Genomic DNA, 13679 nt, shown 5'->3' on the forward strand with positions numbered 1-13679 from the left:
GTCTGTGAATTCTGACATTCATCACTTTGGAAGCTCTGGTCCCCCCAGTACACACCAGTTCACTGCAGCCTGTGCTCTGTGTAACATGCAGGACACAGCAGCAGCTGCGTGTGCAAGTGTAGCTTTAGTTTGAGGAGGAGGGACTAAACATCCTTCACAAGTTCCCCATGCTCCCCAGGCCCACGGTCTCTGGGGTCCCTGTACCCATGGGCTGACACAAGCCTGAGCTGCTGCCACTGGCCCAGCTCACCTTGGCACTTTTGTGAAGTGACTGCAAGGACATGGTGGGGTTGGAGTTCAGGAAGGAGTGTGAGATTGCACAATGCTTACTGCTGAGGCCATTAAAGGTCCCCAGTTGTGTCCTACACACTTCAGCAGGCACGGTGTGTTTGTTACCTGCTTGCTCTGGAGCAGAGACCCAAACTCCACAGTGTCCCACACCTTCCCTTGTGTACCCTGCTTGGAAGGATGGAAACATCTTCCGAGGGACTGAAGGTGTTGAGCTCCTCAATGCTGATCTCAGTGAATGCTGTGGGCAGCTGAGTTACTGCCCACTCACTCTTGACTGCTGTTTGCTCCCGCCATTCTGTTCTGCTGAAATAGCCACTGGCCTTTATGCCCAGAGAAGGGCAGCAAAGGCTTCAAATCCAAGTGACTTAGTAAAAAAAAAAATAAAAAAATACAGAGGTTTTTATTGGAGAGCTCCTGTACATGGCTCTTCCTGCCAGGTCCTGTGCTGCTCAGGTGAGGAGCACACTGTGCACAGTATTGTGCTGCTGCTGCCCTGACTGCTGGTGTGTGCTGTCGGGTGTCTTTAAAGCCTGAATAGAGTTAAGTGTCTGAGGTAGCTGGGAATTATGTAAAATGCCTTGTTTCCCCCCAGTTCATTGCCAATGTGTTTCGGGCTGCCAGAGAAGAGCAATCTGCAGCGCTGTTTCAGAAACTTCCCCAGGGGAAGAGTGGTGACTAAGAGCGGAAAAGCCTGGCTGTTTCTCTCCAGCTGGCAACATTAAATTATGATTAAGAGGAGCTTTATTGTTCCAACAGACCTTCTTTTGCATAACTCTTGTTATGCAGATGAAGAGCAGCAAGGGCCAAAACAGCTGGCTGAGGCCCTGCTTGTGGGCCTGGGACTAGGACTAGGACGTGTTGGCCTGGGACATGCAGAGGGTAATAATTTAGGAGCTCCTGTCTCCCAGCCTGTGGTTTTCTGCACCACAGAAGTTGTTAGTGAACCTCCAGGGCTACTTTTTATATAGCAGATTTTTTTTTTTAATTAAAGCCTTTTGTTAAAATAATGTGTAGTTATGTGTGTGTGAGTTGATTAAACTGTCTCTGAGGATAACAGATCAGACCTGGCCGGTGGTATTGGTGTGGCACAAGGTGGCACATAATCACAGAGGAGCATATGTTATTTTTTACAATCTGATGCTTCAGTCTTTGAAGAGATCTAGCTGAAAAGGGAATATTTTGAATGCTGGCCTGAAGAACACCCTGGCTAACCTAATTTAACGCTGAGCATTCCTCATAGCTAGTTGTGTCCAGGATAACAGGTGTTTTTCAGGGCTGAGGTGCTGTTTGTGTGTACCAGTTGAGTCCCTGTTTTATTATCAGAATTAACTTGTATTGCTGCACCTGAGTGTGCCAAGCAGATCTGGGACCTTTCCTGCTGTAACACTAGATACTACTCTGTTTTTTCTAGTGTGGTTGCTGAGAAATGGCCAATGAGAATCACAGAAGCCCTGCGGAGGAAGCATCTCTCATGAGTCACTCACCTGGCACCTCCAACCAGAACCAGCCCAGCTCCCCCAAACCCATGCGCCTGGTACAGGACCTGCCAGGTACCAACTCTGCCTTCAGGAGTTGTGCAGGGCCCTGGGAGTGGGGAGGGGGCTGAAGCACAGGGAGACTGGGAATGATGTGTGTTTCAGAGTGTGCTGTGACAGTGCTGGGCACCTGCAGGGCAGGTCTGTCATGCAGGATGCTCCTCTCCTGACTCTCACTGTCCTCTCAGATGAGCTGGTGCAGGCTGGCTGGGAGAAGTGCTGGAGCAAGCGGGAGAATCGCCCGTACTACTTCAACCGCTTCACAAACCAGTCTCTTTGGGAAATGCCTGTGCTGGGACAGCACGATGTCATAGTAAGTGCTCACTCACCTCAGGGGGCTGTGCCATGACTGGGGTGTTCATGGTCTGTGGACCTTAGATTACAGGTGTGGGAAGGTCTTCTGCACCTTCAGAACTCCTTGCTTGGTCCATTGTCTGGCATGATTCTGGGGAAGTATTCCTCTGTCAGGTGCCTGTCAGGTGATGCTGCTCCAGGAGTCGTGCAATGCTCAAAGAACAGTCAGCGTGGGGGATTTGTGATGAGTTTTTTTTCATTAAAGTATTTTAAAAAAGCATATAGACATCTAGAAGAGAATCCTAGCTTTGTGCAGGTGTGACTAGTGGTGTCCTTATTTCCATCCACGTGGGAGCTGGGAGCAGTGCAATGGGATGCTGCAGTGGCAGTGGGTGAGCTTGACGTGTGCTGTTGGTGTTTGGACTCTCATAGTCAGACCCTCTGGGACTGAACGCGGCTCCAATGCCACTGGAAGGTGGGGTGGCAGATGCATCTGTGGAGAGCAAGCAGAGGAAGAGGAGGTTCTCAGAGGAGGTTCCAGCAAGTGGCAACAGTGTGAAGAAGCCCAAGGTGAGCGTGGTGCTCTGAAACAAACGTGTGCAGCCTGAAACCAAAGGGGCTGGAGCGCTCACAGGGGTCTCCTGTGTAATGTTCTGGTGTGGGACTGTTTGGTTCACTGAGCTGCTTCTCCTTTACCTGTCTCTGGTGCAGTAATTGATCTTTCACACACACAGGCGGATGTCCCAGGGAACACAGCTACTCAGCCAGTCCCCAGCTCTCCCAGTATTCCAGGAACCTCTGTTTTGAAGGCATGGTGTGTTTCACCTGAAGACAAACAGCAGGCAGCTCTTCTACGACCAACTGAGTGAGTTGTCTCTATTTGTCTTCTGTTCCTTTTTCAGTAAAGCATTTGAGACACAGGAAACCTGAGGGATAAATCATTTCCAGGTGTCTTGATAGTGTGGTTTCCTGGCTGGAGAAACAACCCAAGGAAGCATCTTTAAAAGTAGTATTTGATAATTAGCCTGTGATTTGGTTATCCTGATGACATTTTTCTTTTGCCACAGAGTATACTGGGATCTGGATATTCAGACAAATGCTGTGATTAAGCAGAGGGCACCATCAGAAGTGCTTTCTCCACACCCTGAGGTGGAGCTGCTCCGGTCCCAGCTCATTCTCAAGCTGCGGCAGCATTACCGTGAGCTCTGCCAGCAGCGAGAAGGTGAATTTCTGTTGGGTTCCTTTGATTTCCTTCTCAGTTCTGCAGTGCTGTGGTGATCTGCCTTTTGTTTTATGCTTGTCTAGTCCCTGTGTTCTCTTTTTGTGATGGTTAGACTCTGTGACATTGTTGGTTAATTGATTAGGTAGAACTTTGTGTGATGATCCTTATTATATACTGGGCATTTCTGTATTGTATTGATTATTGATTATATTATTGATTCTTCTGTGTGTCTCCAGGGATTGACCCCCCAAGGGAGTCATTTAATCGCTGGATGTTGGAGAGGAAAGTGGTTGATAAAGGGACAGATCCTCTTTTACCAAGTGACTGCGAGCCAGTAGTGTCTCCTTCCATGTTCAGAGAGATCATGAATGACATTCCCATCAGGTACTCTTCACAGACAGAGCGCTTTGTTGGGATGGTTCTGGGTGGGTCTGATCTGGTGATTCACCTGCCACAGTTCTGCTGCAGTGCCTTTGGCTAATGAAGTGGTTGGATGCTGGTGAAGGAAAGCTGGGGAACTAAACCTGGCTTCCATGCCTTTGTGAGACTCATGCATATGAATTTAACTTACCTCAGGTTATCCAGAATTAAGTTCCGGGAGGAAGCCAAGAGGCTGCTCTTCAAGTATGCTGAGGCTGCAAAACGACTGATTGAATCCAGGTGGGAGCTCTTCTCGCAGTGCTGTCACGTTCAGAAAAGACAAAAGGACTGTAGGGGCTTCTCATCCTGCCTTATCCAGCACTGGTCATAATGTTATTGAGGAAAAGCAAGGTTAGGAACATACAGAAGGAAAACAGTAGTGTTGGAGCCATTTTTTGATAGTGATGTTACTGTAAAATGTAATACTGGGAGCTGAATGTGTGTGGAGACAATGAAGTACTGGGTGTGGAATGTCTTCTGTTATCCCTGAGATAAAATCAAGAGTGCTTGGGCACTCACTGCTGTTGCAGAGCAACAAGCTTAGAGTAGCATTTTTACACAAGGCAGTGTTTTTCTGACCAGTTCTGCCACAGGAAACAGAACTGAGGAGGATAGTGGGGGAGAATCTTGTGGGGTAAAGGAAAAGCTTATAAACAGGGTAGTTTTCTCAGAGTCATAAGCCCCTAGCAGTACTTGAAAATTAGAGGCAATATCAAGATGGACCACTGCCATGACAAATAAAGGCTTTGTGGGCCTCTCCTGTTGCAGAGAGGACAGCAGCCAAGTTTTGGAGAGAGCATGGCAGTCTGCAATCATGCAAACGCCTGGAAGGTGTTTCCAGACAGCTGGAGGGAGGGTGATGGTGTGGGCCTTGAGGAAGTGTCATTGTCCACATTCCCCACTGATAGAAAACTTTGGAGGGGGGTGGAATATCTTCTTGTGCAGCCATGAGCTAAATTTTGCCTCTGTTTTTGCAGGAGTGCTTCCCCAGACAGCAGGAAGGTGGTGAAGTGGAATGTGGAGGACACCTTCAGCTGGCTGCGACGGGACCATTCTGCCTCCAAGGAGGACTACATGGTCAGTGTACCAGTGATGTGTGGCTGGGCACAGGGAGCTGGGGAGGGGGCATGTGGGGACAGGTGCAGGTCCTTCTGAAGATGGCTGCTATTGCCTCCCCTGACTGTGTGCCATGGGAGAGCAGCCTGGACACTGAAAAACCCTGGAAGGGCCAGTGGTGGCCATGTGAGAGACTCTGGTTCTCTCTTTCCACAGGACCGCCTGGAGCACTTACGCAAACAGTGTGGGCCCCATGTGTCTGCTGCAGCCAAGGACTCTGTTGAAGGCATCTGCAGTAAAATTTACTACATATCCCTGGAATACGTCAAGCGCATCCGGGAGAAGCATCTTGCCATACTCAAAGAGAACAATATCTCTGGTACGCAGCCAGCTTTGAAGAGCTGTAGAGCTACAGCACTGCAGTTAAAGGCCCCGTGGTTTGGCCTGTCCCTGTTCAGAGAGTGTTTGTTACCAGCCAGGAGGGCAGCTCTGTCTCCAAAAATCAAAAACTCTGTGTTTCAAAGTAAGAAACAGCCAGTCCAGCATAGGCCTCAGCTTTCAGTAACAATGTCTGTGCAGTAACAGACTGTCTTCCGTCAGGTGCTGTGACCAGCTGTTATCTCAGATACTATAAATATGTGCTCTGCCAGGATGAAGTAGCTTGTTAGGAGCAGGTCACACTGTGCAGGGATTCATTCATTTCACTGGACCATGCTTTTTTGCTCTGCTGCTTCATGAATTCCTGGGGATAGCTTACACCCCCTTGGTAATGCTGAGTGTTCTCCCTTTATTCTCATTTGCCACATTTCTTATGTTCTGAGCACCTTTCTACACCCCTCTTCCTTCCAACTTGTCACTGTGCACCCTTTCTTGGCAGAGTTTGTGTTCCTTGATCTTTTATCTGTTCTTTGTTCCATTCACATCTGTACATCTGCCTCTAGTCAGCTTTTCCTTCCTCCATGGGGTCTGTTCCTTTCAGTACCAGTGTAGTCCTTTTCCCTTTTGGGTCCTGGCACTCTTCAGCCTCCCTTAAGGTCCCAATGTCTGCCTTTTGCCATTCTTTTTGATGCTTGTCTTCCAGCCCCACTAAGTCACAGATTCTTTCCAGCTGATCTGTGAGCTCTCCCTGAAGCTGAGGCAATGGATAACCACAAGGTGCAGGGAGATTCCTTTGCCTCCTGCCTTTGGCAGCCTGGGAATTTTTATTGTACTTTGGATGAGTTTGGGGCAAACTGAAATAAGAAACAGTAGCAACAAAAAGAGTGTTTTGTGTTCTTGGAACACGCCTCAGGATGCTGGGGTGTCTGTGTGCTTTCTGCAGTTCTGTGGGGTTAGATAGGGAGAAGTGCATTCAAGTGGGTCCTCCCTGTGCTCTAGCAGTGGAAGATGGAATTAATTTTGGGAATTAGCTTTGAACCTAGGTAGCTGCCTATGAAAACTGTGAGGGACCACCATGGTGGTTTTCTGGGAGGACCACCCTACTCTTCAGCCCTGGTTGGTTTGCTGTGTCTTCTGCGGTGGACTGAAAATTGGTCCTGAATACCCTTGGCTTCTCACAGGCTGCCTTTCTGTTCATTCTGCATAGCTGAGGTAGAAGCTCCTGAGGTCCAGGACAGGCTGGTGTACTGCTACCCTGTGAGACTGGCCATCCCCTCCCCACCGCTCCCCAGCGTGGAGATGCACATGGAGAACAACGTGGCGTGTGTGCGGTACAAGGGGGAGATGGTCAAAGTGAGCCGCAACTACTTCAGCAAGCTGGTAAGGGCTGGGTGCCGACTGCTGCCCCTCGGGGCAGGGCTGGGCAGAGGCTGGCCAACTGTCCCTGCAGGGCTGTCAGACACTGCCATGGCCATGAGGACAGCTGCTCTCACCTTAGCTGGGGTCAGGCTCTGCTGGGAGTATTTCCCAGGTGTTGGGTGTGTGCTCTGAAGAAGTGTTGTGCTGCCAGAACATTGTACTCAAACCGAGGCAGCCCTTGCTGAGAGACACGTGCTGCTGTGGTAGTTCATTCATTTCATGTTAGTGACAAGCTGGTGGCTCACGCAGTGACAGCAGATGTGCTGACAACTCCCTGCAGAGCCCACCTGCTCCTCAGCCTCCCTCTTCCTGTCACAATGTGTGTGTATCACTGTAGCTTGGCTGTTCCTGGTGTCTTCAGTGGCTGGGCTTTCTCTTCCAGTGGCTTCTCTATCGGTACAGCTGCATCGACGACTCGGGCTTTGAAAAGTTCCTGCCCAGGGTTTGGTGCCTTCTCCGTCGATATCAGGTACGGTCTCACCACAGCTGTACATCAGAAAGCCTTGGCAGCACTGGGAACTTTGCTCTGGGAAGGGGTCACAGCTTTGGGAGCCTGGAGCAACACAAGGTTTAAACTGGGTCCACAGTCTGCTCATACTGTGCTGAGGTAGGACTGTGGACTGGGGAGCAGTTGTGGTCTTGACACAAGGCCTTGGTGTGGGTAAAGATTTTTGTGAAGGAAACCTTCAGTAGCTCTTGATTCTGAGGAGCAGCTGAAGGGTGACTTGGGTACAAGAGAAAACTGCTGGTTATGTGGGGTCAGAGTTGGATAAAGTCTCTAAAGATTTTTAAAAGAGCATTATTAAAAGAGCAAGATTATTAAAAGAGTATTGTTGGGTACATGCAGGGACCTACACGAATTTGAGAAAGGACGAGGGGGCCCTGCATACCTAGAGGAGTGGGTGCATGGACATGTGGCCCTGGGTCCGTGGTCAGAAGGGAGCAGCAGGAACAGCGAGTGCAGGCACGGCTCACCAGGGTTTGCTCTCCTCAGATGATGTTCGGTGTGGGGCTGTATGAAGGGACTGGTCTGCAAGGGGCACTTCCCGTGCACATCTTTGAAGCCCTCCACAAGCTCTTTGGAGTGAGTTTTGAATGCTTTGCCTCGCCCCTGAATTGCTATTTTAAACAGTACTGTTCTGCCTTCTTGGACACAGACGGGTATTTTGGATCCAGGGGGTGAGTATTACGTTCCCTTGCTCTGTGTGGGTGTGGGTGCGTGCCTGTGAGATGACTCAGGGTGACCTGATGGAGATCTCTGCCTCTTTCTCCAGCCCGTGCCTGGATTTCTTCCCTATAAGTGGCTCTTTTGAGGCAAATCCTCCATTCTGTGAGGAGCTGATGGATGCCATGGTCTCTCACTTTGAGGTATGTCTGCTCACTAGTGGGGTTGTTTGTGATGGAGCTGTGCTGTCCATCCTCTGCTGCCCACCACTCTTGCGCCCTGAGGGCAGGGACAGAGCACAGTGACAGCTGGGCACTGCTCTTGAAGCAGAAGCATTTAGTTTCTATTGGATTCATTAAACACGTCATTGCTCAGTCAGGGCTGAAATTGTTCCTTCTTGCACTAGAAACTGCTGGAGAGCTCCAGTGAGCCACTCTCCTTCATTGTCTTCATCCCTGAGTGGCGGGACCCCCCCACGCCAGCCCTGACGCGCATGGAGCAGAGCAAGTTCAAGCGACACCAGCTCATCCTGCCGGCCTTCGATCACGAGTACCGCAGCGGGTCCCAGCACGTCTGCAAAAAGTAGGCTTTGTTCTCAGATCCTTCTGGGAACACAGCTCTGAAGCTGTGTGACAGAAATATCCTCTCCCAAGCTGAAATCAGTGGGAAGCAGGGAGCAGGCAAGGACAAGCGCGGCGCATCATCACTCTGGGTGTTTAGGATGGGCAGACAGCATGGTGAATTCAGCTTCTGTTTAATGACTGCTAACTTTAGCTTGTGAGAGGTGTATGCCTTGGGCACGAGTCCAGCTGGAACAGGTCACACCTGTGGCACTGATCCATGCCTCTGCCAGCCCTCAGGCCTGGTTAGCTGCCTGTGCAGCAGCAGCTGGATGTCCCTGGGGGAGCAGAGGCAAGGGGCAGTGGGGGCTTGGTCCCCAGTGGGGCAGGCTGGCTTCCACTCTGCTGCTGAGGCAACAAGTTTGAGCAACAACTTGTTTAAAGCAACAGGTGCCTGAACACTGAAGTTCTTATCTGCTTAGGACTGATGCCTCATGCTGAGTCCCCTCTGCAGGGACAGCAAGGTTCCAGCACATACTTGTTCTGGTAGGGAGCACTGGGGCTCTGCAGCATGAGTGCTTCTTCCCTCTGAAAGCTCAGGAGCCGAGGGCTTTGGGCGGGGGCCAGGGGAGGTGCTGATGCCTGTGCTCTTCCCTTGCAGGGAGGAGATGTACTACAAGGCTGTGCACAACACAGCCGTCCTCTTCCTGCAGAACAGCGCCGGCTTTGCCAAGTGGGAGCCCACGCCAGAGCGGCTGCAGGAGCTCGTTGCAGCCTACAAGCATTCGGGCCGGACCCTCAGCTCCTCATCTTCCTCCTCGTCGTCCTCCTCCTCCTCCACAGCGGACAAAGAGCGGGAGCTGGGCCGAGAGCAGAGCAGCAGCCGAGAGACTAATCCTAACTAAGGCAGAGGTGCAAGGCAGCAGGAGAGGTGCCGGCGGCCCCGGGCGAGGCTGGCCGGGGCAGCAGAGACTGCTGGCTGCGCAGCACCGGCCCAGGACTCCTGTGCAGCAGCTCCACAGCACCCGCTCTCCTCTGCGAACTGCACGCCAGCCCCCAGGAGCCGGGAGTGCCCGGCAGCCAGTGGGAGAGGAGGCTCAGCCGCAGTCCTCACCAGGGGCGAGGGAGCCCAGCGTGGTGCGGCAGGAGGAGCTGGCAGCTCCGCGACGCCGGAGTGCCGAGGGAAGGGACAGCCAGAGCTGGAACGCGTGCGTGGGCAGAAGAGAAGGACAGCAGAACAGATGGAGGGATGGATGGCAAGCGCGAGTGCTGGGCGCTGAGCGCCACGGCCGGAGGGGCCCCGGCAGGAGAGGGACGGGCAGAGCCCGGGGGCTCCTGCGGCCGGACTGGCCCCAGCATGGCTCCGTGTCCATAGTGTAAATAGTTCTGTCTGTGGCGCCCACGCTCCTCGTGGGGCTGCTCCCATCACATCTGTGTTTCTTTCTCATGTGTGAGTCCCGTGTTCGCTGACATTGTGTCCTGGAGAGGGGAGGAGCAGAGGAGAAGAGTTTCTTTGGTGTGTAAAGATGTCTTTGCAGCTGTTTTGTAGTCATTGTGGTTTTTATGCGGAGCCTACGGGCTTTATTTAACCTCCTTGGGTTTTGTTTTGTAAGGATTAATTTAACACCGCTAACCATTTTATTACTTTTATCAAGAAGAGCAAAGTCTATTTTTGATTTCTGTTTCCTAGTTCTTAGGAACATTAAAACCAGCATACAGCTCTGCTTGTGTCCATGACTTGCCTTCTTTGGTGTCTGGGGTGTGTGCTTGCCCCTGCCTGGGTGGAAGGCAGAAAAATGTTGGAGTTTGGTTTTTCAGAATTATCTGGTATCTGCCCTGTTCCACGCAGCCTTGCCCTCCTGCTGAGATTTGTTTCTTAGTGACCAGTGTGAACAGCTGAAGCAGCCTGACCACCACACTGCTCCAGTAAGATTTTGGTGCTCTCCCATTGGTGAGGTGCAGGGAAGTGCCCCTCATTGGGGCAGGGAGCACAGCCAATCTCTCCTGTGGGGTGCCACAGCGCTGCTGGTGCTGGACCAGTGTCAGTGCCACAGCAGTGACAGTGCCACCCTGAGGTGGGCAGGAATTGCCCAGCCCCAGATGCTGCCCACCCTCAGAGGCTTCACAGCTCTCCAGACATGCTTTTGATGGTGGCAAGGAGATCATTGATGTTCTTTAGGTCAGGGCAGTTGAGAACGTCAGCTGTGAAAGTGGCAGTTTGTGAAGCCTTTTTTCCCCTTTAATCATTGTTTTTAAGGCAAGACCACTCCTGAGGCACAGGTGAGCAGAGATGTGCTGATGCTGGGAGTGTCCCTAACCCACCCCTCGGCCAGTCAGTGCACACTGAGCCCTTGCCCTGCTCCCTCAGGTGAGGGACAGTTACCTGGTTGAGTATCCAGCGGCTGTGGTCTCGCAGGGGATGTGTGGGTGACATCAGTGGCCAGAAGCCTGGTGCCGTGGGCTGCTTCCAGAGTCTCCTTTATGCCTTCTCCTTTCTGCCTAACAAAGCAAGAGATGGTCAGCGAGGTATATCAGGTTGACACTGGGGGCATTTCAAGGACAGATAACCAGGACTAGGTCAAGCTGTGTGAGGGGCTGTGGTGTGAGGGGCAGCTGTGGGAGAGTTGGGAGCAGTGGGTGGTGTGGGCAGGACTGGGGACTGAGGCACGCCAGGAGCTGGAGCCCTCACATCAAAGCTCTGTCAGGCTGTACTAAACCTGGACCATTTGAAGTAAAAGACCCTCACTACCTGTGTCCCTGTGGTGGGCAGGGCTGCCACTCTCTTGTCTGGAGGGAACAAAGGGGTCCCTGAGTGTTTCTGCCCCCCAGGGGTTGCTGAAAATGCCCCTGTAAGGACAGCAGGTGGGGGTGGGTTTGGGCTTGGGAGACACACCCGGCAGTGTGGGATGTGCAGGGGGCTTGGCTGTGCCCAGCCTGAACCTGCCAAGGGCCGTGTCCTCCGACTGCTCCCGACTCGACTCCCCGGGGCTGCTGAACCGCAAGCGCCGCTACCGCAGGCCCCACGCCGGGAAGGAGCATCCTCAGGGCTGACCGTGAGCGGGGAGCCCTGGAGTACCGGGAGCCGCACCGATCCCGCACCAACACCCGCACCGCCCACTGCATCGACCCCTGCGCCTACCCCTCAGTAGCCGGCGGGGCCCGGTTCTGCGAGAGGGAGCTCCGCAGAGCTCCAGCACGGCCCGTCCGAGCTCCCCCTCCGTTCCGCGCTCCCCGTTACCGGGCCAACGCCGCGGCGCTGCCGGCGGCCCCTGCGCCGCGCTCGCCCCCGCAGCGCGGCGGGCAGCGCCCCGCGCCTCCCCCCATGGGGCTGCCGGGCCCTCGCCCACCGCCGCGGAGCCCACCGGTGCCACCGAGCCCACCGGCGGCGGGGACCGACCCGCCGCTGTGTCCCCGCCGGGAGCCGCAGGTACGGGAGAGGCTGCGGTGCGGGCCGGGAGCGGGGGCGGGGAGTACGGACCGAGAGCTGCTCGGCTCGGGAGCGGGGAGCGGGGTCCCCGCCGCCTGCGGAACCGGTGTTCGGTACCGTCCCGGCCCCGGGGAACCCGCACGCACCGTGAGGGCCAAAGATGCGTCCGGGAGCTGCCCTTCCGCTGGTGCCGGCCTCTGGGAGCAATTTTTTCCCCAGCAAAGCAGGGGCCGGGATGACGGCGAGTCCCAGCGCCGGTGGCACCAGGCGGGGGTTGGAGTCGGGGCCGGGGAGGGGGCTGTCGCCACCGTTCCGTTCTCACTGCCCCGCTCTCCCACCGAGCCGCGGGGTCTGACCGGGACAATGACCATGGGATGCAGCAGAGCCGGGACCCCAGGCGTGGGAGGCAGCGGGTCCGGGGCCTGCCCTGAGCCCTGGCTGACAGCTGTGCCCCCTCCCCGCAGCCCAGGCAGCCCTCAGCAGCCCACCAGGAACATGGCCCAGCCAGAGAGCCAAACCGCCACCCTGCCGGTGGCACCCTCGTCCCCCGAGCTGGAGTGCCAGATCTGCTACAGCCGCTTCGATGCCCGTGCCCGCAGGCCCAAGCTGCTCCGCTGTGGCCATCGCCTCTGTGCCCGCTGCCTGCGCAGGATTGTTCCCCCGGGAGACACTTCAACCCCTCAGCTCCGTTGCCCCTTCTGCCGCCAGCACAGCCCGGTGCCGGGCGGGGACGTGCAGCAGCTGCAGGATGACGGTGAGGCACTGGCACTGCTGACAGGCCGTGAACGGGCCAAGAAACGGGGTCCACCCCGATCTCCTGAGGTACTCCTTTGTCCCAGTGTGCTGGAACCCACATCCAGCCCCGACTGCCTGGTTGTCACCATCCTGGAGGTGCCAGAGGATGTAGCTCCACCAGAGAGCCTGGGCAGGCTGGAGGTGGTGCGGCTGTACCGCCCCACCAGCCTGGGTGCACTGCCCTGCCACGGCCCTGGGCAGAAGTGGCGCTCCTGGGGGTGGCAAGCCATCCCCCGCTTCATTCTGGGCGTCCTCTGCCTCCTCTACTTCAGCTCCCTGCCCTTCGGCATCTACCTCCTGCTCATCGAGCACCACAGCCTGGGCATCATCCTGGTCAGCCTTGTGCCCTCCACCCTCCTTCTCTGCATTGTCTACAGCCTCTGCCAGTGCCTGTGCCTGGAGGTCTTTGGGTTCCCCCACTCCTGACCCTGCACAGCCGACCCCTGTGCCTGAGCCAGGCAGGATTTGGGTTCCTTTGGGGCATTGTCCCTTGAGGTATTCGTGTCCTCTGACCCACAGCATGCTCTGCCTGGACCATGGGGAGAAGCTCAGTGCCTGGTGCCTTCCCATGCAGAACAGCACTGTATTTTCCATGTGGGTGCTCACACTGGCTGGAGTGGCTGCAGGAGCTCGTTGCAGCCTACAAGCATTTGGGCCAGACCCTCAGCTCCTTGTCCTCCTCCTCCACAGCAAAGAGCAGGAGCCAGGACACTGACACCAACTGAGGAAGAGCGAGTGCTGGGCGCTGAGCGCCGCGGCCGGAGGGGCCCCGGCAGGAGAGGGACGGGCAGAGCCCGGGGGCTCCTGCGGCCGGACTGGCCCCAGCATGGCTCCGTGTCCATAGTGTAAATAGTTCTGTCTGTGGCGCCCACGCTCCTCGTGGGGCTGCTCCCATCACATCTGTGTTCCTTTCTCATGCGTGTCTCGTGTTTGCTGACTCTGTGTCCCAGAGAGGGGAGGAGTGGAGGAGTTTCTTTGTGTAAAGATGTCTTCGCAGCTATTCTCTAGTCATTGTGGGTTTTTTTTGCAGAACCTTCAGTCTCTATTTAACCTCCTTGGGTTTTGTTTTGTAAGGATTAATTTAATACTGCTAACCATTTTATTACCCTTATCAAGA

The 13679-nt window shown here is 54.5% G+C and overlaps 2 protein-coding genes and 1 long non-coding RNA gene across 3 annotated transcripts; 2 read left to right on the forward strand and 1 right to left on the reverse strand.

The window, feature by feature from the left end:
* The first annotated feature begins 1705 nt into the window (after positions 1-1705).
* Positions 1706-10063, forward strand: PCIF1 (phosphorylated CTD interacting factor 1). The gene is made up of 15 exons (XM_023939792.2): positions 1706-1841; positions 2015-2139; positions 2553-2690; positions 2855-2985; positions 3188-3342; positions 3579-3726; positions 3919-4002; positions 4740-4839; positions 5035-5197; positions 6404-6576; positions 6998-7084; positions 7610-7794; positions 7890-7983; positions 8187-8362; positions 9002-10063. The coding sequence occupies exons 1-15, from the start codon at positions 1718-1720 to the stop codon at positions 9243-9245; spliced, it is 2127 nt and encodes a 708-aa protein (XP_023795560.1). The 5' UTR covers positions 1706-1717; the 3' UTR covers positions 9246-10063.
* On the reverse strand, positions 5099-11598 carry LOC147650158 (uncharacterized). Its single transcript, XR_015277005.1, has 3 exons — positions 11480-11598; positions 10724-10839; positions 5099-9819 (listed from the first exon to the last, which is right to left on the reverse strand). It is a non-coding gene; the product is annotated as an uncharacterized LOC147650158 (long non-coding RNA).
* Positions 11599-11617: 19 nt separating this feature from the next.
* Positions 11618-13562, forward strand: LOC111942039 (E3 ubiquitin-protein ligase RNF182-like). Its single transcript, XM_086852926.1, has 2 exons — positions 11618-11767; positions 12232-13562. The coding sequence occupies exon 2, from the start codon at positions 12263-12265 to the stop codon at positions 12986-12988; it is 726 nt and encodes a 241-aa protein (XP_086709052.1). The 5' UTR covers positions 11618-11767; positions 12232-12262; the 3' UTR covers positions 12989-13562.
* The last annotated feature ends 117 nt before the right edge of the window (positions 13563-13679 follow it).

The sequence above is a fragment of the Cyanistes caeruleus genome, chromosome 16 (genome assembly GCF_971803275.1).
Source record: "Cyanistes caeruleus chromosome 16, bCyaCae1.hap1.1, whole genome shotgun sequence".
Lineage (NCBI taxonomy): Eukaryota > Metazoa > Chordata > Aves > Passeriformes > Paridae > Cyanistes > Cyanistes caeruleus.

Excerpts from the sequence above, each read along its gene's own strand:
- PCIF1 (XM_023939792.2), top strand. The coding sequence starts at position 1,718 with ATGGCCAATGAGAATCACAGAAGCCCTGCGGAGGAAGCATCTCTCATG. Across the intron at positions 4,840-5,034 it reads CCTCCAAGGAGGACTACATG|GACCGCCTGGAGCACTTACG; the intron begins GTCAGTGTACCA and ends CTCTTTCCACAG. Across the intron at positions 8,363-9,001 it reads TCCCAGCACGTCTGCAAAAA|GGAGGAGATGTACTACAAGG; the intron begins GTAGGCTTTGTT and ends CTTCCCTTGCAG.
- LOC111942039 (XM_086852926.1), top strand. The coding sequence starts at position 12,263 with ATGGCCCAGCCAGAGAGCCAAACCGCCACCCTGCCGGTGGCACCCTCG.